At 34.3% G+C, this 27893-nt stretch overlaps 1 protein-coding gene across 2 annotated transcripts in view; it reads left to right on the top strand.

The window, feature by feature from the left end:
• Window positions 1-27893, top strand: part of BOLL (boule homolog, RNA binding protein) — a 62765-nt gene that overhangs the window by 9725 nt on the left and 25147 nt on the right. For both annotated transcript variants that reach the window (XM_058549513.1, XM_058549512.1), the window contains exons 5-10: window positions 814-889; window positions 3138-3265; window positions 5540-5611; window positions 10020-10067; window positions 10857-10985; window positions 11419-11517. In XM_058549513.1, the coding sequence (XP_058405496.1) occupies window positions 814-889; window positions 3138-3265; window positions 5540-5611; window positions 10020-10067; window positions 10857-10985; window positions 11419-11517 (552 nt within the window). The remainder of the gene's footprint in view (window positions 1-813; window positions 890-3137; window positions 3266-5539; window positions 5612-10019; window positions 10068-10856; window positions 10986-11418; window positions 11518-27893) is intronic.

Here is a 27893-nt window from a genome sequence, read left to right as displayed (position 1 = left end):
CAATAAACTCTTTTTTTTTTTAACTGAGGTAACACTGCTTTATAAGATTATATAAATTTCAGGTGTACATAATTATATTTCAACTTCTGTATAGACTGCATCATGTTCATCACCAAAAGTCTAGTTGCCAGCTGTCACTGTACACATGTGCCCCTTCACCCCTTTCACCCTCCGCCCACCTCCTTTCCCTTTGGTGACCGCCAGTCTGTTCTCTGTATCTATGTGTTTATTTATTTGTTTATCTTCCACATATGAGTGAAGTCATAAGGTATTTGCCTTTCTCTGTCTAACTTATTTCACTTAGCATAATACCCTCAAAGTCCATCCATGTTGTTGCAAATGGCAAGATTTTGTCTTTTTTATGGCTGAGTAGTATTCCGTTGTATATATATACCACATCTTCTTTATCCATTCATCCATTGATAGGCACTTAGGTTGCTTCCAAATCTTGGCTTTTGTGAATAATGCAGTCAACTCATATTTTTCACCTCTCCACTCATGTCCACTAATAACCACTAAATTGCCAATGAGTATTGATTTGGAGGTTACAAATAAATTTTAGTGAATAGGCTAATTCCCAAATACAGGATCCATGAATAGAGGATTGACTATTCCCGATGAGGAGTTAGGGTCATAGCATTGGAACTAAGATCCAGATCTATTTAAATACAAATACTTTGCCCTTTCCACTAGGCCTTGCTGCTTTCAAAGGATGTTATAGTCTGAATTTAAAAATTGTTTTTCACTAGTTTTTCCTTATTGGTTTTATTAAAAATAGTGCCAAAATAATAAATTTATTTTTTCTTATTTTAGGCTGAAAAACTTAATTATAAGGATAAGAAACTGAACATTGGTCCAGCAATAAGAAAACAACAAGTAGGGATCCCTCGTATGTATTGAGAACTAACGTATCTTTCTTTCAATATTTTTGCATGGTTCTTTTTTGAAATACTAGACTTTTTATAGAACTTTACTAAAATATTAGCTTTCTTTCATTTAATAAAATTATTAGCAAAGTTGGTGGTCAAATGAATATTCCTTATCACAAATTAATACATATTAGATTTGGGGGGGGCTAGGGAAAAATTTACATAAATAGTAATGCTTATATATATTCCATATAGTTATATCTTTAAAGGAAAAATCTGGTAAAAATATAATTTAAAATTTCAAAAGTAATTAAAAGTAATTAAGATTTACTAATTAGAAAATTTTCTAATTAGGAAAGTAATTTAAAATTAGAGTAAAAATACTAAAAGTGAAAATATAGAACCAATCTCAGAAACTGTGCACAGTATGTACTATAATCCAACCACATAAGTCATAATTATCAGAGTGAACAATCCCTTAAAGCTTTAGGAATTGGCTAAGTTATGTGCCTTCCTCAAATTTCAGTGATGCTTTTAACTCTATTCTTCTTTTTTTCTCAGTCTTTCCATTTATTAAATTAGGTACCTTGACACTTAACTATTTATTAAAATCTCTCTATATATATGTAATTGAAATGTACAGCATAGTACCCTATACTAGCCAGTATAATACCCCATACTACCTCTGTGTATTTATCAAAATTGTATTTAATTAGTTAATTGTGTAATTAGCTAATGACTGTCTTCCCCAGCAGAACCTAATTTCTATGAAGATAGAGACCATGGCATGTCCAATTTTTTCTTTTCTTTTTTAGCTGTATCACCAGAGCCTAGTTCAATGCCATGTAATTGTGCTCACTCAAAATTTATTTATTTAACAGATAAACCTTTGGTTCCTTGATGATCGTTGGAGGGAAATCCATGAACCTCCTGAATTATGTACAAAATTTTGTTTGAATGTGTATGTTTCTGAGGAGAGGGTCTGTGGCTTTCATCAGATTCTCAAAAGGATTGGATTAAAAACCACTAAAATAAGCAGTAACAATACTAGATGAAATGCTTTGAAAATATAAAAGCTGAGAAGTGGTAGTGCTACCTAAAGTGCTAGGCCAGTACTGCTTACAGTGTGGTTTGCAGCCAGCAAATCCTCAGGCCTATCCCAGACTTACTGAATCAAAATCTCTGGAGATGGGGCCCTGGAATTTGTATTCTAATAAACTGTCCAGGTGATTCTAAAGTGTGTTAAATTTTGAGAAGCACTGGTACAGTGGAAGGAGGATTGCCATTTCCAGTAATTTATATAACCTTGCTGGTCGAGTACTTAATCTAACTTGGCTAATATAAATTTTTAAAGTCATCCTGACAAATAACAATATTATTTTTTTATTTTGGGGGGAGGGGTATATATAACTTAACCTGGGAAAAGAGATGGGGACCCAAAACGAGCCACGTGAAGAGTTGTGGTCGTGTTTATAATGCAGCAGTTGTAGCAAAGGGAGAATAGAGGATAAAAGAGAGTCATGGCATGAATGAATGTTTGCTGATAGTAGATCTAAAGAATTTGTAGAGTGGAACCAAAATGTCTTCAGCAAAGTAGAACCTTCTCCAACTTCATTGCCTCCACCATCTTTGGCCTTTTACAAATAGGTCTTACTAAGGTCTTAGGAACTTCACTATATAGTCTTCAGGTAACTCTAAATTGTATATAATTTATATTTGTAAAAATAATGACTTTGGTGATAATCTAAATTGTTAAGCTTTGTGTTTCATTATACTGGTATTAAAATCTGAATTGGTGAATTTTTAATAATCCTTATTAAACTTGTTTCTTTTTGTTTTATTCACCTTAGGCTAATAAAAGCTCTAAGGTAGTGAGTTGAAAATATAGTCATGCGCCACATAACGATGTTTCAATCAATGACAGACAGCATATATGACGGTGGTCCCGTAAGATTAGTACCATATAGCCTAAGTGTGTAGTAGGCTGTACCATCTAGGTTTGTGTAAGTACACTCTGATGTTCCCACAACAGTGAAATCAGCTAATGACGCATTTCTCAGAACATATCCCTGTTGTTGAGTGATGCATGACTGTATATACTTCAAAGATACTTTAACATATGGAATTTTTTTTAAAGAATTTGTAACATTGAATTTTTACTGTAGCTATATAGGTGTGTTAAGACAAACATTTTCCGGTGTTCAGAAATTACATTTTGAAAAATTAAATTGAACATTTCAATTATTATTATTTAATCTTTGCTTTTAGGTTCCAGTATAATGCCAGCAGCTGGAACAATGTATCTAACAACTTCAACTGGATATCCCTACACTTATCATAATGGTGTTGCTTATTTTCATACTCCAGAGGTAACTTCTGTCCTACCACCATGGCCTGTAAGTAATTTCATTTTAGAAGAGTTTCCATCTATTACTATCATATTATTTTAAAATATTATTTTATTTCTGAAATATTTCAACCACAGACAAGTACAAATAATAATATAACTATCATGTAGCCACCGCTCAAATTTAGTAGATGTTAACATTTTGCCATATTTAAGTTCTTTTAATAGGGGGAATAAAATATGATAAATTCAGATAAAATCTCCCTGCCCCCATTCTCTTTACCCTCTTTTCCTCCTCAGAGGTAACCAGAATATCTTCCCTGTCCATTTTATATGTTTTTACTACAAATGTAGGTATCCTTAAACAATATATGGTATTGCTTTGGGTGGTTTTTAAATGTTATATAAATAATCTGGTTTTTCTATTGAATGTTATGTTTTTGAGAGTAAACCGTGTTGATCCTAGTATATCTAGTTCACTTATTTTAATATTGTATAAGATTCCATCGTATGAGTGTATATTCCCCTATTTAAGGACATTTTACGTTTGTTCTGCAATCAAGACTACAATGAACATCCAAATCTTGTATGTATTGTGTGCGAGTTTGTCTAGGACAGTGGTCTTCAAAGTTTGTTTATATAGTCTCTAAAATTTTTATGAAAAATTATGAATACTCTCACTCGTTTTTAAATTGATATATGAAATTTATCATAATTTTAAATAGTTTAGACATATTATATATTGTAGATTTGCTTTAGATATATTTTTATAAAACTTCATAGCTATAGATTTCGTTTAAGAATAGAAAATGTCCTATGTGTGGATGGATGTTAACTAGACTTATTATGGTTATCATTTCACAATATATGCATGTATTGAATCATTGTGTTGTACACCTGAAACTAATATAATGTTATATGTCAATTATATCTCAATAGAAAAAAAAGAGTAGGGGCCGGTGTGGTGGCATAGTGGTTGAGTTCATGTGCTCCACTTTGGTGGCCCAGGGTTCACAGGTTCAGATCCCAGAGGCAGACCTAGGCACCACTTATCAAGCCATGCTGTGGTGGTGTCCCATATACAAAATAGAAGAAGATTGGCATAGATGTTAGCTCAGGGCCAATCTTCCTCAAGCAAAAAGAAGAAGATTGGCAATAGATGTTAGCTCAGGACCAATCTTCCTCACCAAAAAAAAAAAGACTGGAAAATGTCTGCTCTGTAACTCAGTTAACAAAACTAGTAAACCAAATAAAACTAATCAATCAAATAAAACTTAGTTTCTCTTAGAAAATTCTGGCTTTAAGTTCAAATAAATGAGTTAACGTATATCCCTGTAACCATGATGTAATTTATTTTGCTTCCTGGATGAAATAAGGTACCATCTCCCCTTTAATATTTCCTATACAAGCTCTTTTTGCTTTGCTCTCCTGTTTCTCAAGGGCATTGCCTTCTTGCATTGTCTGTTTGTTTGATGCCCTGTTGGTTTTTACGTTCCAGAACCAAGCATTATAGCAAGATCAGAATGAGAGAGAAGTGTGCTTTTCATAATGAAGGAAAAGGGTAATTGTGAAAGGGCAGTTTTGAAAAGAAGAATCCATAGTACATAGACACGTTCTCAGACAGATCAAATCAGGAAGGAGGACACAGGAAATTTAGGCTCTGAAAATTAATACTCTTAAACCTATTCCTGCCCATGTACCACTGGAAAATTTTTATGTTCCCCTACCTTGGTCTAGGCTGCGATATATGTGTATAAGTAGAATTTCACATTCATAGAGTAGACGCATCTTTGACTTTGGCAACTAGGAGTTGCCAAAGACCCTCCCAGTGTGTACCAGTTTATACTTCAGCTAAAAGTTTGTAAGAGCTCCATTTTCTCTGCGATATGCCAACCCTTTAATTTACTAGATTTTTAGTGGCAAAATCAGATACGGTTATTCATTCATTCTAAATGCTATGTAAACATTATCTACTGCTGGTCTCTACAATGAAAATAGGCAGTGTCACTGTAAGTCTAGCTGCCGTTTTCCTCTAAATATTTTCTTAGAACTATATTTTCATAATCTTTGGACTAAAAGCAACTTTTCTGATGGTTGTTTTTTAGCATTACTGTGGAAATGAAACCACATGGAAGTAGGAATGTTGTGTTGATTTTGATAGACTGAAGTGGAGTTGATAATATAAAGAGGTGGAAAAATGACATTTCCAATCATAAACCATAAGTTGACTGGGTTTAGGAAACAATTGAAGATAAATTTTATTATAAACTATTTTAAAGAATTTTGCCTAAAATAATTTTTCTATTTTCCTTTCCTCTTATAGTCACGTTCAGTATCTAGTTCCCCTGTGATGGTAGCTCAGCCTGTTTATCAGCAGCCTGCATATCACTACCAGGTAAACATTAAATTACAATGAAAATCCTCTTTGATACTTTCAGTCCTTTTTTGGGTAACTTTCATTCTGTTCTTTCTCATCAAATACTTTTGTAATTAAAAAGAAATAGTTAAGCCTTGATAGCAGTGTTTTTTTTTTTTTATGAGGGAACTTAACAGCGTCACATGGGAAGGTGGATTGTTTGCTTCCTTTTGCCAAATTTAATGAGGTCAGTTTTGCTCCCCTGGCTAATATTTAATCTAAAAAGTCTTTAGAAGTAATTCCCAAAGTAAGATACCGATATTGGACCACAGGCTGATTTTTATTGTTACCGTTAACATTATGTCAGTTTCTTGTTATTATATTTAATATAATGTATATGAAAATAGTAATATATTGTGGTTTATATTATAACAGCCTCTCTTAGTTAACCAGCACTCTTCTTCATTAATTCTTATGGGAGACTGGGGATAAGTTAACTATAATGCCAGACGATTTTGGTTTTTGTAAATAAAGTGTAATTGGAACACAGCCATATTTGTTTACATATTGTCTATGGCTGCTTTTGTGCTGCAATGGCAGGATTGAGTAGTTGCAACAGAGATACTATGGCCTGCAAAGCTTAAAATATTTACCTTCTGGCCCTTTACAGAAAGTTTGCCAACCTCTGGTCTATAGCATTCAAAAATAAAATCACATTCTCTCATACCTCTGGAATAGTAGAGGAGAATTTATTTCTGTTTCTTTTTTTATTCTTTTTGACCTTTTAAAATAGACCCACATGAGGGGCCAGCCCAGTGTCATAATGGTTGAGTTCGCACGCTCCACTTCAGCAGCCTGGGGTTGGCAGGTTCGAATCCTGGGCGCAAACCTACCCACCACTTGTCAAGCCATGCTGTGGCAGGTGTCCCACATATAAAGTAGAGGAAGATGGGCACAGATGTTAGCTCAGGGCTAATCTTCCTCAGCAAAAAGAGGAGGATTGGCAACAGATGTTAGCTCAGGGCTAATCTTCCTCACACACACACACAAAAATAGACCCACATGAAATGTTACAGTTATTAGAATTCTTTATAGTATCAGACTGGGTTTTGCGGAGATCAGTTATTTTTAAATTCTATTACCGTGCTAAATATAAAACTGTCTAAAGTGTTTCCTTCACATACTAAAAGTGGAAGTAACTTAATGGTATTTATTTAAAATATGTATGTAGCGGGCCAGCCCCGTGGCTTAGCGGTTAAGTGCGCGCGCTCCACTACTGGTGGCCCGGGTTTGGATCCCAGGTGCGCACCAACGCACCGCTTCTCCGGCCATGCTGAGGCCATGTCCCACATACAGAAACTAGAAGGATGTGCAACTATGACATACAACTATCTACTGGGGCTTTGGGGGAAAAAGAAAGGAGGAGGATTGGCAATAGATGTTAGTTCAGAGCCAGTCTTCCTCAGCAAAATGAGGAGGATTAGCACGGATGTTAGCTCAGGGCTGATCTTCCTCACAAACAAACAAATAAATAAATATGTGTGTAGCATGACTTTTCCTAAGCTGCTTCAGAATTTCAACAGAGGCCCCAAAGACAGAACATCAGATACCAGACCATTTAACATGGCAAGCCAAACTTGTGAAACCAGTTTGGGGACCCTTAGCTCATTGCTCGCCTTTAGCACATGTGAGAGGAGGTTGAGCTTGATGAGGGAGATTGGTAACGAGGCTTTCTTGAAAAAGAGCGTTGTCAGAGTGCTATGGCATTTCCTCTTCTCCTTAACCAAGTGAAGAGGACTTCGGAAAATGACTGAGCTTAATATTTTTATCTTGTGAAATTTGTGAGATGGTACCACTTGGACCTGACCTCTCCTAAAAAAATCCAAAGAAGAAGCTAGCGTAGTCTATGAAAGCAGAGCCAGGAGAGAAGGCTACAGTGGGAATGTGTTGAACTTCTATTTACAGCAAGCATAGGTTTATGTTTCCTAATAGCAAGATGTGAACCTCACAGAAAAGACTCATTCCAAAAAACTTTAGGGTGACCCCAGTAAAGAAAGAACCTGTGTGAAGTAGACTTCTAGAATCAAGGGCTAGAATTGCAGTCAGAAGTTTTCAGCAGGGAGATCACCAAAGAATCTAGTAAAGTGCCTAACTAGAGTTGGCATTTGAAATCTGTCACACCCCATAAAGTGATGCGTCGTAATTTTCTATCCAGGGTCAAGGAAGAACAGCTCAACCCAGTGCTTTTAAAGTGGCAAGGGTGAGAAAGAATAAGGTTGCTTTCTAGTTATGCTCTGTGGAGTCCAGCTCCTCCTTCATTAATTGATTATTCACAGCTGTAGCTCACTTGACATACCAGATTTATCCTGAAAAGTTTCTGTGCAATTTAAATTTACACTTTGACTCTGGTTTTCTGCTTGAAATAAATTATAAAATTGAAAGTATGTTACCTAGGTATACTCAGGAAAGATTTTGGTACCAGTTTATAACATCATAATATTTTGTAATATAAGAAATAATTTCACTTCACATATTTCTTTCCAGTTATATATATTCATCATCATTCCGCCCTTAAACTTGCCACTTTGATAAGACTCTTACCTTGCTCTTTCGTTTTACAAATTCTAAGATTGGTAGCTTTATCAGTTTTTGTTAGTCAAATCAGGTAATGGCATGGTTTATCAGTATTTATCTCCTTCATATTTCTCACTTCATAAATAGATAGTATTTTCATTTATCTGACAAATCTATGTATACATCATTTTATTTCAGATTTTTAATTAAAATATTGTCTTAAGAGATTATACATTATCCTCCCTTTTTGCATGGTATAGTATACAGAATATAGATGTCACATTATCTTATTCATTAGTATAATACAGTGATGTTATCCACTAGCAGTTGAAGTGGTCAGCACTAAATTAGCAGTGACTTGGTTTAGATGGTAGATCCGTGGGTCTTGTTTTTGTTTTTGGTTCTTTGACTTTAGTAATGAAAAAAGACTTTGTTAAAAATGGGAAGTAAGTAAAGAATAAAACATTATTAAATAATAAAACTAATTTAAGAAATAAAAAGTCTATCTTTTATATTGGCATCTTACAATAAGTACCTTAAATAATTTGACCTTCTTTTTTTACAATAATAGCTTTATTTAGATATAATTCACATAGCACACAATTCACCTGTTTAAAATGTACAGTAGAGTGGTTTTTACTAAATTCACAGAGTTGTGCAACCACAGCACAGTCAGTTTTAGAATATTTTAATCATTCCACAAAAAAACAAAACAAAACAAAACACCTTATCCAGTAGCAGTCATTCCTATTTCCCCCGCCCCCAGCCCTAGGCAACCAGTAATCTACTTTCTGTCTTCATAGATTTGCTTATTCTGGACATTTCATATAAATGGAATCTACGTTATGTGGTCTTTCGTGACTGGATTCTTTCACTTAGCATAATGTTTTCAAGGTTTATCCATGTGGTGGCGTGTATCAGTACTTCACTCCTTTTTATGGCTGAATAGTATTCCATTGTATGGATGTGTATATCACATTTTGTTTATCCATTCATCAGATGATGGAAATTTGGGTTGTTTCCACTTTTGGGCTGTTATAAATAATTCTGCTATGAACATTCACATACAAGTTTTTGTGTGGACATATTTTCATTTCTCTTAGGTCCACTCCTCCTAGGTAGGAGTGGAATTGCTGAGTCATATGATATCTCTATGTTTAACCTTTTGAGGACATGTCTTACTGTTTTCCAAAAAGGCTGCACCATTTTACACTCCTACCAGCAGTTTATGAGGGTTCTAATTTCTCCACATCCTTGCCAACACTCATCATCTACCTTTCTGATTATAGCCATCCTAGTGGATGTGAAGTGGTATCACATTGTAGTTTTGGTTTCCATAATATTGATTATCTTTTCATATGCTTATTAGCCTTTTTTATATATCTTCTTTGGATAAATGTCTATTCATATCCCTTACCCATTTTTAAATTGGGTTACTTGTCTTTTTATTATTGAGTTATAAGAGTTCTTTATATATTCTAGATACAAGTCCCTTATCAGATATGTAATTTGTAAATATTTTCTCCCATCCTGGGTTTATTTTCACTTCTTTGATGGTGTCCTTTGCAGCACAAAAGTTTTTAATTTTAATGTCCAACTTTCTCTTTTTTCTTTTGTTACTTTGTTGCTTGTGCTTTTGATGTCATAATTTTAAAAATTACCTAATTCACAAAGATTTACACCTATGTTTTCTTCTAAGAGTTATATAGCTTTAGCCCTTACATTTAGGTCTTTGATGCATTTTGAGTTATTTTTGTATATGGTTTGAGGTATAGGGGTCCAACTTCAACTTTTTGCATATAGATAACCAGATTTAACCCTTGTTTATAATCTGGGTGGGTTCTTTTTTTTTCTTTTTTTTTTTTCATTTTAGGCCCCTGCACAATGTCTACCAGGACAGTGGCAGTGGGGTGTTCCTCAGGTAAATATTAGCTTTTTTTTATTGTGTTTTTGTGAAGACTGCATGAATATTAAAGTCAGGAGAACTAGATTTGAGACCTTCCTCTTCTGTTTATTAACTGTGATACCTTTGGTTCATTTAATCATTACATTTCTCAGCTTCCTCATTTGTAAAATGGAAATAATGATACTATACCTTTGTAAGTTTCCTCACATGATTTTTGTGAAGATCAAATGAGATCATGTAAATGAAAACATTTTATAAATAAGTGAGTGCTATATAAACATGAAAAATTATTTTTACTATTAGTATTATTGGAAAAATTTAGCATTGTTCTAGCTTTACTTCAGATTTTGCTTCAGTTTGATTTATGCTCCTAAATGAGTATTCCATCTCCCAACTTTTGATAACAAATAGTATATCACCAAACATATTGTTTAATGACATTTCCCACTTCCATGGGAAGTCACAAAGCTGAGAATAGATATATATGCAATATACCATAGGTTATATTATTACAACCTTTAACAGTGATCTCAATATAATTGTTATCTGAATTTATATATGAGGTTCGGAAGCACTAAGAACTTTTAGTACTTACCAGTGATAAAGTTCTTTCATGACATCTACACAACTGGAATTTATAACGACCCAGAGATCCTAGTTTCTTGCTAAGATAATTCTGTGCTATCCCTGAAAAATAACTTTAGGAAAATATGAAACAAATATTTCTCTCATTTGTTGGGTAATCATTTGTTTAATTGAAATAACTAGTCATATCTGAATTAGAAATATGGTTTTATGTTTTAGTCTCCTGCCTCTTCTGCTCCGTTCTTATACCTCCAACCTTCTGAGGTTATTTATCAACCAATGGAAATTGCACAAGATGGTGGATGTGTTCCTCCTCCACTGTCTCTGATGGAAACTTCAATTGCAGAGGTATGTATTAGTCTCAAAGTAATTTATCTATAATTACCTCATCTTAACATTTATTTCTTTTTCTTTTCTAAAAGTATTTGTTCAAGACCCTCATTGAAGCTGCACATCTTATATTTTCTTTGGTTTATTCACATCTCTTCCCCTTTTTTATATGTAAGAATGCTTCATCTTAGACTCCTTCACTAACTAGTTCTGAACCATTTCTCAAATCAGCTGTTCGCTCTACCAAGCTAATCCCTGACCCAATCTTCTTCTAAGAGAGGATACCAAATGCTTCTTCTGATTTGCCTGTCAATCTGTATTGTTGCTAACATTCTGTCAATTGAAAGCATATAAAAATTAAGTCAAAGAAGAAAAATTCTAAAAAAAATTCTTCCTTCAAAAATTAATAAGTGAAGTACAATACCTTTTTTTTTCCTTCTTTTTGTATTAGCCTTATTCTGATCATGGAGTTCAAGCAACATATCACCAGGTTTATGCTCCAAGTGCCATTGCTATGCCTGCACCTGTGATGCAGCCTGAACCAATTAAAGTAAGCAGTTTGTTTTGATTTTTTTTCTGTTTTTCTTCAGTCATATTTCAAGTTTTCTAAATTTCCCTTCTGAAAAGGAACAACTTTGCATATTTATATCACATTGGTGATGATATAATTAGTGAACTAGTGAATTAGTGAACTCTTTCCTGTGAAGGAAATACAATTCTAAATTAACTATAATTCTTATTAATTAATTTTGAATAAGTTATGGATTTTTGACCACATATGGTCAAAAATGTTTTATTTACTGTGGTAAAATATATATAACTTAAAATTTGCCATTTTTAAGTGTACAACTAAGTGGTATTAATTACATCCACAATGCTGTACAAATTCATCACTATCTATTTCCAAAATTTTGTATCACCCCAAATAGAAACTCTACATTAAGCAATAACTTTCCATTCCCCTCCTCCCTCCAGTCCCTGGTAACCTCTAATCTACTTTCTGTCTCTGTGAATTTGCCTAGATATTTCGTATACTCAGATTTTGACTGTGATAAAAGCATGTAACATTTATGGGGAGATGAAAACAGTTCATGATCTACTTTTCCAGTTTGAGAATTGTGCTCATGCATCCTAAATCGGATCCAGGTCAGAGTGGTAATCTAGTTAGATCTTACCCCCATATGTGCACAACCTCCTTCAATAACATCTGGCACCAGAATGGTGCATTTGTTGTAATTAATGAGCCTACACTGACACATCAGTATCACCCAAAGTCCGTAGTTTACACTAGGGTTCACTGTTGGTGTTCTACATTCTATGGGTTTTGACAAATGTATAATGACTTGTATCCATCATTATACTATCATACAGAATAGTTTCACTGACCTAAAAATCCTTTTTGCTCTGCCTATTCATGTCTCCCTCTCCCCAACCCCTGGCAACCACTGATATTTTTTGCTGTCTCCATAATTTTGCCTTTTCCAAAATGTCATATAGTTGGAATCATACAGTAGGTAGCATTTTCACATTTCCTTCTTTTACTTAGTAATACACATTTAAGGTTCCTCCATGTCTTTTCATGGCTTGGTAGCTCATTTCTTTTTAGCACAAAATAATATTTCATTCTCTGGATGTACTACAGTTTATTTATCCATTCACCTACTGAAGGGCATCTTGGTTGCTTCTAAGTTTTGGCCGTTATGAATAAGGTTGCTGTAAACATCTGTGTGCAAGTTTTTGTATGGACGTAAGTTTTCAACTCATTTAGGTAAATACATGAGAATGCAGTTGCTAGATTCTATGATTAGTGTGGTTAGTTTTTTAAGAAACTGCCAAACTGTCTTCCAAAGTGGTTGTACCATTTTGCATTCCTGCCAACAATGAATGAGAGTTCCTGTTGTTCCACAGCCATGTCAGCATTTGGTATTGTCAGTGTTTTGGATTTTTGTCATTCTAATAGGTGTGTAATGACATCTCGTTGTTTTAATTCGCAATTCTCTAATGACGTATGGTAAGTATATTTTCATATGTTTATTTGCCAGCTGTATGTCTTCTTTGGTTAGTGTCCTGTGAAGGCCTTTGCCCCATTTTTTAATCAGGTTGTTCATTTTCTTGTTGTTGAGTTTTAAGACTTCTTCATATATTTTGGATAACGTTCCTTTATGAGATATGTTTTTTGCAAATATTTTCTCTCAGTCTGTGGCTTGTCTTCTCATTCTCTTGACACTGTCTCTCACAGAACAGAAGTTAATTTTAATGAATCCCAGGTTATCAATTATTTCTCTCATGGCGTGTGCCTTTGGTGTTGTATCTGAAAAGTCATCAAGCCCAAGGTCATCTAGATTTTCTCCTATGTTATCTTTTATGAGTCTTATAGTTTTACATTTTGAATTTAGGTCTGTGATCAATTTTGAGTTAATTTTTTTGAGGAGTGTAACATCTGTATCTAGATTCACTTTTTTGCATGTGGATATCCAGTTGTTCCAGCATTGTTTGTTGAAAAGACTATCTTTGTTCCATTGTATTCCATTTGCTGCTTTGTCAAAAATCAGTTGACTATATTTATGTGAGTCTATTTATGGGCTTTCTATTCTGTTCCATTGATCTGTTTGTCTTTTCTTTTGTCAATACCACACTGTCTTAATTATTGTTGCTTTGTAATGTTTTGAAGTTGGGTGATGTCAGTCTTCCGACTTTGTTCTTCTCCTTTAATATTATATTGGCTATTCTGGGTCTTTTGCCTTATCATATAAACTTTAGAATCACCTTGTTGACATCCACAAAATAACTTGCTGGAATTTTGATTGAGATTTGTTGAACTGTAGATCACGTTGGGAAGAACTGACATCTTGACAATTTGGAGTCTTCCTATCTAGGCACACAGAATATCTCTCCATTTATTTAGTTCTTTGATTTCTTTCATCAGAGTTTTGTAGTTTTCCTCATCTAGACCTTGTACATATTTTGTTAGATTTATACCTAAGTATTTCATTTTTTTATTAATTTCTGGTAAATAGAAAAGTAATTGACCTTCTATCCTGCAGCCTTGCTATAATTGCTTATTAGTTCCAGGAGTTTTTTGGTCATTTCTTTCAGATTTTCTACGTAGATGATCATGTCTTCTGCAAACAAAGAGAGTTTTATTTTTTCTTTCCCAATCTGTATACTTTTATTTCCTTTCCTTTTCTTGTGTTATTGTGTTAGCTAGGACTTCCAGTACAATGTTGAGAAGGAGGAGTGAGAGGGGACATGCTTGCCTTGTTCCTGATTAATAATTTTTATTACATTTAAAAATAGAGAAGTGATACCTTTGAGTCCACTAAATGCTCACACAAGTAATTTTTTAATGTAACATTACAACAGATATTATGTAATTTAACCTGATATTCTAAAAAAGATCCATTGACATTTTTCTCATTTATTCCTTTTACTTTATTCCAAAACAAGACAAACAAAACAATTTAAGTCATCTCCTGCTAGTTTCAATAAAAAGTACATCTACATGAATTTTGCCATACGTAAACAAAGTAGCCATTAACAATTCTAAAGTAACAGTTAAAATTAGAAGAAAACTATGGACTCAGGGCATGAACAGAGCTGAATGTAATCTTAAGGGTGAAGTCTGATTAATTGTACCTATAACACTTCAAATATTATTTTTCAAATGTTATGTTCAATAAATGTTTGAGGAATCGAACTACTGAGAATGAGTTGTTACTTAAGGCTTGTCATATGGTAGATAAAGTCCATATGATATGTCTTTACAAGGGGCAACTTATTTATGTGATTTATTAATTAACTAATAGCCCATAATTCATTTAGATTCTACCATATTTGACAGTACATAGTAATATGTGACAGAAAGAACAATGGATAATTTAAATCTGTAAATAATTTAAAGATTTATTTTAGCTATAGTTTTAATCTCATCCTCCAATTAAATCCTTTTTTTTTTTTTGGTGAGGAAGATTGGCCCTGAGCTAACATCTGTTGCAGTCTTCCTCTTTTTGCTTGAGGAAGATGGTCCCTGAGCTAACATCTATGCCAGTCTTCCTGTATTTTGTATATGGGACGCCACCACAGCATTGCTTAACAAGTGGTATATAGGTCCATGCCCGGGATCCGAACCTGTGAACCCCGGGCCACCAAAGCGGAGCCTGAAAATTTAACTACTATGCCACCGGGCCAGCCCCAAATTAAATCTTTTTTGTCAGATTAGAAGGATAAACAAACTTATTTGATTTTGCCTCTCTTTCCTTATTTTTAAGAAACTTTCTTAAGGAGCATTCTAAAAAGGAAAAATAAATTACTAAAAGTCAAGATAGGAAGTGAAAATAAAGGAGTTGAGGTAACTTCCAGGTAGTATAAACATTATAGGAAAAAGACAAAATGGACGGTATGAAACAGAAAATATATCCTATAAATATTTTTCAGGTAAAAATTATTTGGCCAATTTTTAAAGTTGAGAGGAGGTTTTTAAATAAACCTTGGTTAGAATTTCCAGAATGACATAAAGGACTCTTCCTTAAAGGTTTACAGGAGGAAACAGGAGGATTTTTTCACTTTGCAATGAAGAGCTTATACTGTTTAGGTTGAGAACATTTCATTGGAGAAAGAATAAAGAAAGATAAGGTATTTTGCAATTTACAAGTACTTTAAAATCTGTTACTGATGTGTTCATTCTGAAGTTTTAAAGATAAGCAACAAATACAACACCCTCAAGCAGTACTGTTTCATGAAGAGTATAACTAAAGTCTGAAGTACTGATGAAAGAATGGCCAAGAGAATGTATAAGAAATTTCAGTATATTTTATCTGATTTAGTTTGTGGAGAAAACTAACTCAAATTGACAGAACCTTGTCTTAAGTCTGAGGAATGAAAAAGTAAGCAGAAAAATGACTGCTTTGGTAATACAAAAATATAGAACACTTTGTTAAAAAGTGGACCACTGATGTACAGCATGGTGACTATAATTAATAATACTATATGGTATATTTGAAAGTTGTGAAGAGAGTAGATCTTAAAAGTTCTTATCACAAGAAAAAAGTTGTAACTATGTGAGGTTTTGAGTGTTAACTAGACTTATTGTGGTGATCATTTTGCAATATGTACGTATATTGAATCATTGTGTTGTATGTACCCCTGAAACTAATATCATGTTATATGTCAATTATAGCTCAATTGTAAAAAAAATTTGTCGAAGGAAAAAAACGTGGTCCACTGACATATGTAATTATGTCCAGGTAACATAAGTTTGAGGTAAAAGTTATCTGTAAACTTTATTTTTAAAAATGGATAAGATCAAGAGAAAGGAAAAAAAAATTTAAGCATGAGTGTGAAGTCTGAGATAATTCTCTCAAAGATGCATGAAGCTGATGGTTTTATTATTTATTTTAAAAATTTGCTTCTTTGAGCTACATGTGTAAGGAATAGCTAATATTGATAACGTTCTTCTCTTTTTTGGGGTCACTTATATTGTTCTTCTCAGATGTTTTGTGATTTTTGCCTTGAGACAATTTTTTCCTGCAAGTATCATCAGCTTAAGATGGTTGGTAATATTTAGAGGAGTGGAAAAAAATAGAGGGGTGGATAGTGGGCCAAACCAGGCCCTGGCTCATGCAGTGGTTTGAGAAGGAGTGGGGTTTTCATGCCCAGGACATAGAGCTCTTGGTACCATTATCCAGGCTTTATGAACCCACTTGTTGCCATTTCAGCAGGCAACCTTGCCTGCCAGAGAGTCAGTCTCTCAATATTTCTGCCTTGCACAATGCTTTTCTTTGACTATACGTAGTACTCATTATAGTCAGAGAATATGACTAGTACAAATTTATTGAATTTGTGGAGATTTACTTTGTGAGTAAAATATTACCAAAGAAATAGCTTTCTCTTTGCAAGGCACAAAATTCATTATGTATTATTCATCTATAATATTTTTTAGGTCTTATTTATTGAAATCTGAGTATGATCATGATATTAAAGTCTCCCATCACAGTTGTCTCTCTCCTGGTATTTCTAGCAGTTTTTACTTTATGTTTTTGATGTTACATTATTAGACTTATTCATTATAGATTTAACCTTTTATCACAATAAACTGGCCTTCTCTGTCTTGTTTAGTACTTTTTACTTTGAAGTTTACTTTCTTGTATTAACATCATCCTGGGTTTTTTTCTCCTACTGTTGTTCATGTTTGCCTTATATATCTATTGGCTGGAAAAACTCAATCTGGTGTTCTTTGCTCTTTTGACGTTAATTTTATTTTTATTAAAGTAATCAATACGTAGTTTTAAAAGTCAAATAGTGGTTAAAGAGTAAGGAAAAAAGGGACCCCCCCATCCCACTTCACTTCTTGAGAGGTGGCCACATTCACTTGTTTGAGTTGTTTCTTCTAGTATTTATTTCCATATTCCTATCTCTATTAACTGAACGATTTCATTCGTTATCTAATGACTTACTATATGGTAGTAAGAATTTTAACCCCCTTATATCTCTTTAGTTTCCCATCCTCTTTATGTCATAAGTTTTGCTTAAATTTATGTTATTTTCATTATTATGCTTAAGGAAATACTGTTCACTAATGAGCCAGGTGGTGTGCTGTAATTACGTTTTCTTTCTTGAACAACTTTTTGTTTGTCACTAATTGCCTGCTTTTTCTCCATTCATGTAATTTTCTTTAAACCTATGGCTAAGTCTCTCCATACCCTTCAACAGCTTTGTAAGATACCTAATATAATTTTCTACACAAAAATTATTTCCTACAGAGAACCATCCTGAGTCTTGCTCTAATCTAGACTGGTTGCTCTCTAAATCAGCTCAACAGCCGTCACCATGACTTCCTTTTGTTGTCATCCTGGGAATTCCCTTTGCCTCTACCCTGTGTTGGATGCCTCTTTGGTTTTTATTGTTTTTTTTTTTTTTTGATCCAATGTCTTTTCTTAGTTTATTCTCTTGTTTGGCAAAATACATGCTCAGTAGCATCCTGAGAAAAGATGCATGTGATATAAATTTTTTGAGACTCTACTGTATGAAAATGTCTTTTTAATTTATACTTATCTAAATTTTAAAGCTTTGCTCCATTGTTTTCTAGCTTCCAGTGTTGCTGATCCTTTGTATATGATCTGTTTTCTCTCTCTAGGGGTTTTTAGGATTCTTTTATTCCTACCATTCTGAAATTTCACAATAATTTACCTTAATGTGACTCTTTTGCAGTAATTGTGCCAAGTAGTTGGTGGGCCCTTTTAATCTGGGGAAGCTTGTCCTTAACACTGTAGGGAATTTTCTTATATTATTTTTTTTTTGCTAATTTCCTCCTAACTATTTGTCTATTTCTTTTTCTGGAATTAATATTTGACTTCTTGGATTAATCTTCTAATTTTATCTTTTTCTCTATTATTATTCACCTCTGTCTTCTTTTTGTTCTATTTTCTGAAAGCTCTTGCCTATAATATCTAACCCTTTCACATGTAATTTATTCCAATTATCATATTAGTGGAAAAACTAGTGAAATTTGAATAAGGTGTGTAGTTTAGTTAAGAGGATTGTATTAATCCTGTACCAGTGCCCTCCAGTCAAACATTTCCAGAAACTCTATTATTTCTACAAATTTTCTATCTGAAATTATTTCAAAATACAAAGTTTAAAAAAAAATTAAAAGGACAAAGATATTTGAAAAAAAATGAAGTGTTTGCCAGGATGTCTTTACATGGACCACTTCTCATTAATTTTCTCTTATTTCTGAGAGGGTATTAGTTATAGTATATACACTATATTACAGTAGTATATTTTCTTCTGCTCCTTGCGTCATATGTTTCTTCTGAATTTCTTTTTTTTTTTTTTTTTTTGGTTTTTTTTTGGTCTCTTATTCTAGAGGCTTTCTTCTGGTGTGACTGTATGTCCATATTGAAGAGGGAGGCACTAAAATCCTGATGGGAAGTTCTTTATGCATGGATGGGTTTGTCAGGGAGCTTCACTGTAGGGATTTCAGTGGGCCATTGCTAACTTTTTCTCTGTGGCAGAGACCATGCATGGGTTAGAATCCTGGATTTGCCACTTACTGGCTATGCTACCTTGGGCAAGTTACTTTTTATGCTTAAAGTGATCAAGGTTAACATTACCAGTACTCAGATATATTGACATCTTGTATCCCCTGATATGATACACTGAGAAGGCACATCACTTCTGCAATATTCTTGTGCTAAATGCATAACTTCTATGTAATCAAAAGAAAATATCAGACTAAAAATTTTTTATACGGATAGTCTACAAAATAACTGACCAGTACTCTTTAAAAGTGTCAAGGTCAGAAAAGACAAGAAAAGACTGTGTAAATTTCACACATTGGAGGAGAATAAGGAAACATGACAAATTAATGTAATGTGGGATGGTGGAATGGAAAAAGAACAGTAGTGGAAGAACTGGTCAAGTTTAAATGGGGTCTGTAGTTTAGTTAGTAGTAGTATACCAACGCTAATTTTTTGTTTTTCCTAATTGTTCTATGATTATATAAGTTGTTAAAGTTAGGAAACTTGGGATCAAGGGATACATGAACTCTGTACTATTTTTGTAGCTTTTCTGTAAGTCTAAAATTATTTTAAAATAAATGGTTAAAAAAAGTTAAAAGGACCAGGATATTGGGGAGAGGGAAAGAGATATTTGCCAGAATATTTATGCATAGATTGCCTCTCATTAATTTTGCTTGAAGCATGGTGAATCCTTTTTGACTTCTAAATTCAAACAAATCAAGGGTGTTTTTTGTTTTACTGTTAAATTTTCTGCTCATTCTTTTTGTTCAATTTGTTCTGTATTCTTTTCTTTTTATTGAGGTCATAATAGTTCATAACAGTGAAATTTCAGTTGTACATTATTATTTGTCAGTCACCATATATATGTGCCCCTTTACCCATTATGCCCACCCCTCAACCCCCTTCCCATCTGGTAACCACTAATCTGTCTTCTTTGTTCACGTGTTTGTTTATCTTCCACATATGAGTGAAATCATACGGTGTTTGTATTTCTCTGTCTGGCTTGTTTCGCTTAACATAATACCCTCAATGTCCATCCATGTTATTGCAAATTGGACAATTTTCTCTTTTTTATGGCTGAGTAGTAAGCCATTATGTATATATATATACCACATCTTCTTTATCCATTCATCCGTCGATGGGCACTTGGGTTGCTTCCACGTCTTGGCTGTTGTGAATAATGCTCCAGCGAACATAGGGGTGCATAAGTCTCTCTGAACTGTTGATTTCAAGTTCTTTGGATAAATACCCAATAGTGGGATAGCTGGGTCATATGGTATTTCTATTTTTAATTTTTTGAGAAATCTCCATACTGTTTTCCATAGTGGCTGCACCATTTTGAATTCCCACTAGCAGTGTATGAGAGTTCCCTTTTCTCCATATCCTTTCCAACATTTGTTATGTTTTGTCTTGGTAATTATAGCCATTCTAACAGGTGTGAGGTGATATCTCGTTGTAGTTTTGATTTGCATTTCCCTGATGATTAGTGATGTTGAACATCTCTTCATGTGCCTGTTGGCCATCTGTATATCTTCTTTGGAAAAATGTCTGTTCATATCCTCTGCCCATTTTTTTTTTTTTTGTGAGGAAGATCAACCCTGAGCTAACATCTGCCAATTCTCCTCTTTTTGCTGAGGAAGACTGGCCCTGGACTAACATCCATGCCCATCTTCCTCCATTTTATATGGGACGCCGCCACAGCATGGCTTGACAGGCGGTGCATCAGTGCACGCCCGGGATCTGAACCAGCAAACCCCAGGCCACCACAGTGAAGCGCACGCGCTTAGCAACTTGCGCCACCGGGCCAGCCCCATCCTCTGCCCATTTTTTGATCAGATTGTTTGTTTTTTGTTGTTGTTGAATTGTATGAAGTCTTTATATATTTTGGAGACTAACCCCTTGTTGGATATATGATTTACAAATATTTTCTCCCAGTTGGTGGGTTGTCTTTTTGTTTTGTTCCTGGTTTCCTTTGCCTTGCAGAAGCTCTTTAGTCTGATGAAGTCCGATGTGTTTATTTTTTCTTTTGTTTCCCTTGCCTGAGTAGGCATGGTATGCGAAAAGATCCTTCTAAGACCAATGTCAAAGAGTGTACTGCCTATATTTTCTTCTAGTTTTATGGTTTCAAGTCTTACCATCAAGTCTTTAATCCATTTTGAGTTAATTTTTATGTATGGCAAAAGATAATGGTCCACTTTCATTATTTTGCATGTGGCTGTCCAGTTTTCCCAGCACCATTTATTGAAGAGACTTTCCTTTTTCCGTTGTATGTTCTTAGCTCCTTTGTCAAAGATTAGCTCTCTGTAGATGTGTGGTTTTATTTCTGGGTTTTCAGTTCTGTTCCATTGATCAGTGTGTCTGTTTTTGTACCAGTACCATGCTGTTGTGATTACTATAGCTTTGCAGCATATTTTGAAGTCAGGGATTGTGATGCCTCCAGCTTTGTTCTTTTTTCTCAGGATTGCTGTAGCTACTCAGGTCTTTTGTTGTTCCATATGAATTTTAGGATTCTTTGTTCTATTTTGATGAAGAATGTCATTGAGATTCTGATTGGGATTGCATTGAATCTGTACATTTCTTTAGGTAGTATGGACATTTTAACTATGTTTATTCTTACAATCCACGTGCCTGGAATATCTTTCCATTTCTTTATGTCATCATCGAATTCTTTCAATATGTCTTATAGTTTTCATTGTATAGGTCTTTCTCCTCCTTGGTTAAATTTATTCCTAGATATTTTATTCTTTTTGTTGCGATTGTAAATGAGATTGTATTCTTGAGTTCTCTTTCTGTTAGTTCGTTCTTAGAGTACAGAAATGCCACTGATTTTTGTGAATTGATTTTGTACCCTGCAACTTTGCTGTAGTTGTTGATTATTTCTAATAGTTTTCTGCTGGATTCTTTAGGGTTTTCTATATATAAAATCATGTCGTCTGCAAATAGCAAGAGTTTCACTTCTTCATTGACAATTTGGATACCTTTTATTTCTTTTTCTTGCCTAATTTCTCTGGCCTAAATCTCCAGTACTATGTTGAATAAGAGTGGCAAGAGTGAGCACCCTCGTCTTGTTCCTGTTCTCATAGGTATGGCTTTCAGATTTTCCCCATTGAGTATGATGTTGGCTGTGGGTTTGTCATATATGGCCTTTATTAGTTTGTGTTACTTTCCTTCTATACCCATTTTATTGACAGTTTTTATCATAAATGGATATTGGATCTTGTCAAATGCTTTCTCTGTCTCTATGGAGATGATCATATGGTTTTTATTTCTCATTTTATTAATGTGGTGTATCACATTGATTGATTTTCAGTTGTTGAACCATCCCTCCCTGCGTCCCTGGTATAAATCCCACTTGATCATGGTGTATGATCCTTTTAATGTATTGCTGTATTCAGTTTGCCGATATTTTGTTGAGGATTTTTGCATCTATTTTTCATCAGCAGTATTGGCCTGTAATTTTCCTTCTTTGTGTTGTCCTATCTGGCTTTGAGATGAGGGTGATGTTGGCCTCATAGGAAGTGTTCTGTCTTCTTCAGTTTTTTGGAATAGTTTGAGAAAGATAGATATTAAATCTTCTTTGAATGTTTGGTAGAATTCTCCAGAGAAGCCATCTGGTCCTGGAATTTTATTCCAGGGGTGGTTTTTGATTACTGTTTCAATCACTTTACTTGTGATTGGTCTATTCAGATTGTCTACATCTTAATTCAGTTTTGGGAGGTTGTATGAGTCTAAGAATTTATAGGTCTGGTCTAAGTTGTACAGTTTGTTGGCATATAGTTTTACATAGTATTCTCTTATAATGTTTTGTGTTTCTGTGGTATCTGTTGTAATTTCTCCTCTTTCATTTCTAATTTTATTTATTTGAGCCTTCTCTCGTTTTTTCTTAGTGAATCTTGCTAAGGGTTTGTCAATTTTGTTTATCTTCTCAAAGAACCAGCTCATAGTTTCATTGATCCTTTCTACTGTTTTTTTGGTTTCAATTTCATATTTTTCTGCTCTTTTGTTATTTGCTTCAATCTGCTGACTTTGGGCTTTGTTTGTTCTTCTTTTTCTAGCTCTGCTGGTGTAGTTTAAAATTACTTATTTGAGATTTTTCTTGTTTATTGAGGTGGGCCTGTATGCTATGAATTTCCCTCTTGGGACCACTTTTGCCACATCACATGAGTTGCTATGATGTATTTTCGTTTTGATTTATCTCCAGATATTTTTTCCTCTTTTTTTTTTTTTTTTATTGTGGTAACATTGGTTTATATTTTGGGTGTACATCATTGTATTTCAATTGCTGTGTAGATTACATCATGTTCACCACCCAAAAACTAATTACAGTCCATCACCATACACATGTACCTAATCAACCCTTTCACCCTCATCATTCCCCTCTTCCCCTCTGATAAGCACCAATCCGATCTCTGTCTCTATGTGTTTGTTTGTTGTTGTTTTTATCTTCTATTTATGAGTGAGATTTGGTATTTGACCTTCCCCTTCTTACTTATTTTGCTTGGCATAATACCCTCAAGGTCCATCCGTGTTGTCATAAATGGCCAGATTTCATCTTTTTTATGGCTGAGTGGTATTCCATTGTGTGTACATACCACATCGTCTTTGTCCATTCGTCCCTTGATGGGGTCCTAGGTTGCTTCCAAGTCTTGGTTGTTGTGAATAATGCTGCAGTGAACATGGGGGGGCATATATCTTCAGGCATTCATGTTTTCACGTTCTTTGGATAAATACCCAGCAGTGAAATAGGTATATTGTATGGCAGTTCTATTAATTTTTTGAGGCATCTCCGTACTGTTTTCCATAGTGGCTGCACCAGTTTGCACTCCCACCAGCAGTGTATGACAGTTCCCTTTTCTCCACATCCTCTCCAACACTTATTATTTCCCCTGTCTTGTCAATTATAGCCATTCTGACAGGCGTGAGGTGGTATCTCATTCTAGTTTTGATTTGCGTTTCCCTGATTATTAGTGATGTTAAACATCTTTTTATGTGCCTGTTGGCCATCTGTATATCTTCTTTGGGAAATGTCTGTTTAGATCTTTTGCCCACTTTTTAATTGGCTTGTTAGTTTTTTTGCTGCCGAGATGTATGAGTTCTTTATATTTTGGATGTTAACCCCTTATGAGATATATGGTTTGCAAACATCTTCTTCCAATTTTTAGGTTGCCTCTTCATTTTGTTGATGGTTTCCTTTGCTATGCAGAAGCTTTTTAGTTTGATGTAGTCCCTTTTGTTTGTTTTTCCTATTGTTTCCCTTGTCCGAGTAGACTTGGTACTTGAAAATATGCTGCTAAGACTGATGTCGAAGAGTGTACTGCTTATGTTTACTTCTAGAAGTTTCATGGTTTCAGGTCTTACATTCAAGTCTTTAATCCATTTTGAGTTAATTTTTGTGTGTGGTGTAAGGTAATGGTCTGCTTTCATTCTTTTGCATGTGGCTATCTGGTTTTCCCAACACCATTTATTGAAGAGACTTTCCTTTCTCCATTGTATGTTCTTGGCTCCCTTCTCGAAAATTAGCTGTATTAGATATAATATCAAAAACATAAAATATGGGAGGAGGGGAGTAAAGGAGTAGAGCTTTTAGCAAGAGGTAAAACTAAAGATACCATCAACTTAATATAGATTGCTATATATGTAGTTTATTATATATGAACCTCATGGTAATCACAAACCAGAAACCTATAATAAATACACAAAAAATTAAGAAAAAGGAACCCAAACATAATACTAGAAGAAAGTCATCAAACCACGAGGGAAGAGAGCAAGAGAAGAAGAAAGAAACAGGGAAGAACTACTAAAAGACCCAGAAAAAAGTAACAAAATGGCAATTAGTACATTCTTATCAATAGCTACTTTAAATGTCAATGGACTAAATGCTCCAATGAAAAGGCATAGGGTGGCTGATTGGATAAAAAAACAAGATCCACATGTATGCTGCATTCAAGAGACACGCTTCAGACCTAAAGACACTAACAGGCTGAAAGTGAGGGGATGAAAAAAGTTACTCCATGCAAATGGCAATGAAAAGAAAGCTGGGGTAGCAATACTTATCTCAGACAAAATAGACTTTAAATCAAAAACTGTAACAAGAGACAAAGAAGGGCACTACATAATGATAAAGGGAACAATCCAACAAGAGGTTATAACACTTGTAAATATCTATGCACCCAATATAGGAGCACCTAAATATATAAAGCAGTTATTAACAGACGTAAAAGAAGAAATAGACAGTATCACAATAATAGCAGGGGACTTTAATACTCCACTTAACACCAATAGATAGATCATCCAAACAGAAGATCAATAAGGAAACATTGTCCTTAAATGACAGATTAGACCAGTTGTAGTTAGTAGATATATACAGAACATTCCATTCAAAAACTGTAGAATACACATTGTTTTCAAATGCACATGGAACATTCTCCAGGATAGTTCACATATTAGGCCACAAAACAAGTCTTAGTAAATTTAAGAAGATTAAAATAATACCAAGCATCTTTTCTGACCACAACAGAATGAAACTAGAAAACAACTACAGGAAGAAAATCAGAAAAGCCACAAATATGTGGAGATTTAACAAAATGCTACTGAACAAAGATTGGGTCTATGAAGAAATCAAAAGAGAAATCAAAAAATACCTGGAGACAAATGAAAATGACATACCAAAATGTATGAGACACAGCAGAAGCAGTTCTAAGAGGGAAGTTTATAGCAATACAGGCCTACCTCAACAAACAAGAAAAATCTCAAATAGTCTAACAGCGCACCTAAAGGAACTGGAAAAAGAAAAACAAAGCCCCAAATCAGTAGAAGGAAGAAAATAATACAAATCAGAGCAGAAATAAATGAAATAGAGACTAAAAACAGAAAAAAATCAGTGAAACTAAGAGCTGGTTCTTTGAAAAGAGGAACAAAATTGACAAACCCTTAGCCAGATTCACTAAGAAAAAAAGAGAGAAGGCTCAAATAAATAAAATCAGAAATGAAAGAGGAGAAATTAAAAATTTCTGAGGACCCCTCAGAAATACAAAAGATTACAAGAAAATAATACAAAAAGCTATACGCTAACAAATTGGATAATATAGAAGAAATGGATAAATTCTTAGAATTATACAACCTTCCACAACTAAAGTAAGAAGAAATAGACAATTTAAATAGACCAATCACCAGTGAGGAGATCGAAACAGTAATCAAAAAACCTCCCAAAAAGTAAAAGTCCAGGACCAGATGGCTTCGTTGGTGAATTCTATCAAACATGCCAAGAAGACTTAATTCCTGTCCTTCTCAAAGGAAGGGAAGCTTCCTAACTCATTCTACGAAGCCAACATTACCCTGATTCCAAAACCAGACAAGGACAACACAAAAAAAAGAAAATTACAGGCCAATATCACTGATGAACATCAAAGCAAAAATCTTCAACCAAATACTATCAAATCAGATACAACAGTACATTAAAAAGATCATAAGCCATGATCAAGTGGGATTTATTCCAGGGATGCAGGGATGGTTCAACATCTGCAAATCAGTCAACATGATACACCACGTTAACAAAATGAAGAATAAAAATGACATGATCATCTCAATAGATGCAGAGAAAGCATTTGACAAAATACAGCATCCATTTATGATAAACCCTGAATAAAATGGGTAGAGAAGGAAAGTACCTCAACATAATGAAGGCCATATATGACAAACCCACAGCTAATATCATTCTCAATGGAGAAAAACTGAAAGCCATCCCTTAAGAACAGGAACCAGACAAGGATGCCCACTTTCACCACTCTCATTTAACATAGTATTGGAGGTCCTAGCCAGAGCAATCAGGCAAGAAAAAGAAATAAAAGGGATCCAAATTGGAAAGGAAGAAGTGAAACTGTCACTATTTGCAGATGATGTGATTCTGTATATAGAAAACCCTAAAGAGTCCACCAAAAAACTTTTAGAAATAATAAATGAATATGGTAAAGTTGCAGGATACAAAATCAACATACAAAAATCAGTTGCATTTCTATACACTAATAATGAAGTAGCAAAAAGATAAATTAAAAATACAATCCCGTTTACAATCACAACAAAAAGAATAAAATACCTAGGAATAAACTTAACCAAAGAGGTGAAAGACTTGTACATTGAAAACTGTAAACACTGTTGAAAGAAATAAAAGAAGACACAAAGAAATGGAAAGATATTCCGTGCTCTTGGATTGGAAGAATTGACATAGTTAAAATGTCCATACTTCCTAAAGAAATCTACAGATTCAGTGCAAATCTCTATCAAAGTTCCAACAACATTTTTCACAGAAGTAGAACAAAGAATCTTAAAATTTATATGGAAGAACAAAAGACCCTGGATATCCAAAGGAATCCTGAGAAAAAGGAACAAAGGTGGAGGTATCATACTCCCTGACTTCAAAATATACTACAAAGCTATAGTAGTCAAAACAGCATGGTACTGATACAAAAACAGACACATAGATCAATGGAACAGAATCAAGAGCTCAGAAATAAACCCACTCGTCTATGGACAGATAATTTTCCAGATATTTTTTGATTTCTCATTTAATTTCCTCTGTGATCCATTGGTTGTTCAGTAGCATTTTTTTTTTTTTCTGTGAGGAATATCAGCTCTGAGCTAACATCTGCCAATCCTCCTCTTTTTGCTGAGGAAGACTGGCCCTGGGCTAACATCTGTGCCCATCTTCCTCCACTTTATATGGGACACCACCACAGCATGGTTTGACAAGCAGTGCGTCAGTGCGTGCCCAGGATCTGAACCAGCAAACCCTGGGCCACCACAGCAGAGCGCGCTCACTTAACCACTTGTGCCACTGGGCCAGCCCGTAGTCGCGTGTTTTTTAAAAGTCTCCACATATTTGTCAGTTTCCCAGCTTTTTCTTGTAGTTTAT

This window comes from Diceros bicornis, chromosome 10, assembly GCF_020826845.1.
Source record: "Diceros bicornis minor isolate mBicDic1 chromosome 10, mDicBic1.mat.cur, whole genome shotgun sequence".
Taxonomy (NCBI): domain Eukaryota; kingdom Metazoa; phylum Chordata; class Mammalia; order Perissodactyla; family Rhinocerotidae; genus Diceros; species Diceros bicornis.
The sequence above is the reverse complement of the archived record's forward strand: the minus strand, read 5'-3'. Positions and strand labels throughout refer to the sequence as shown.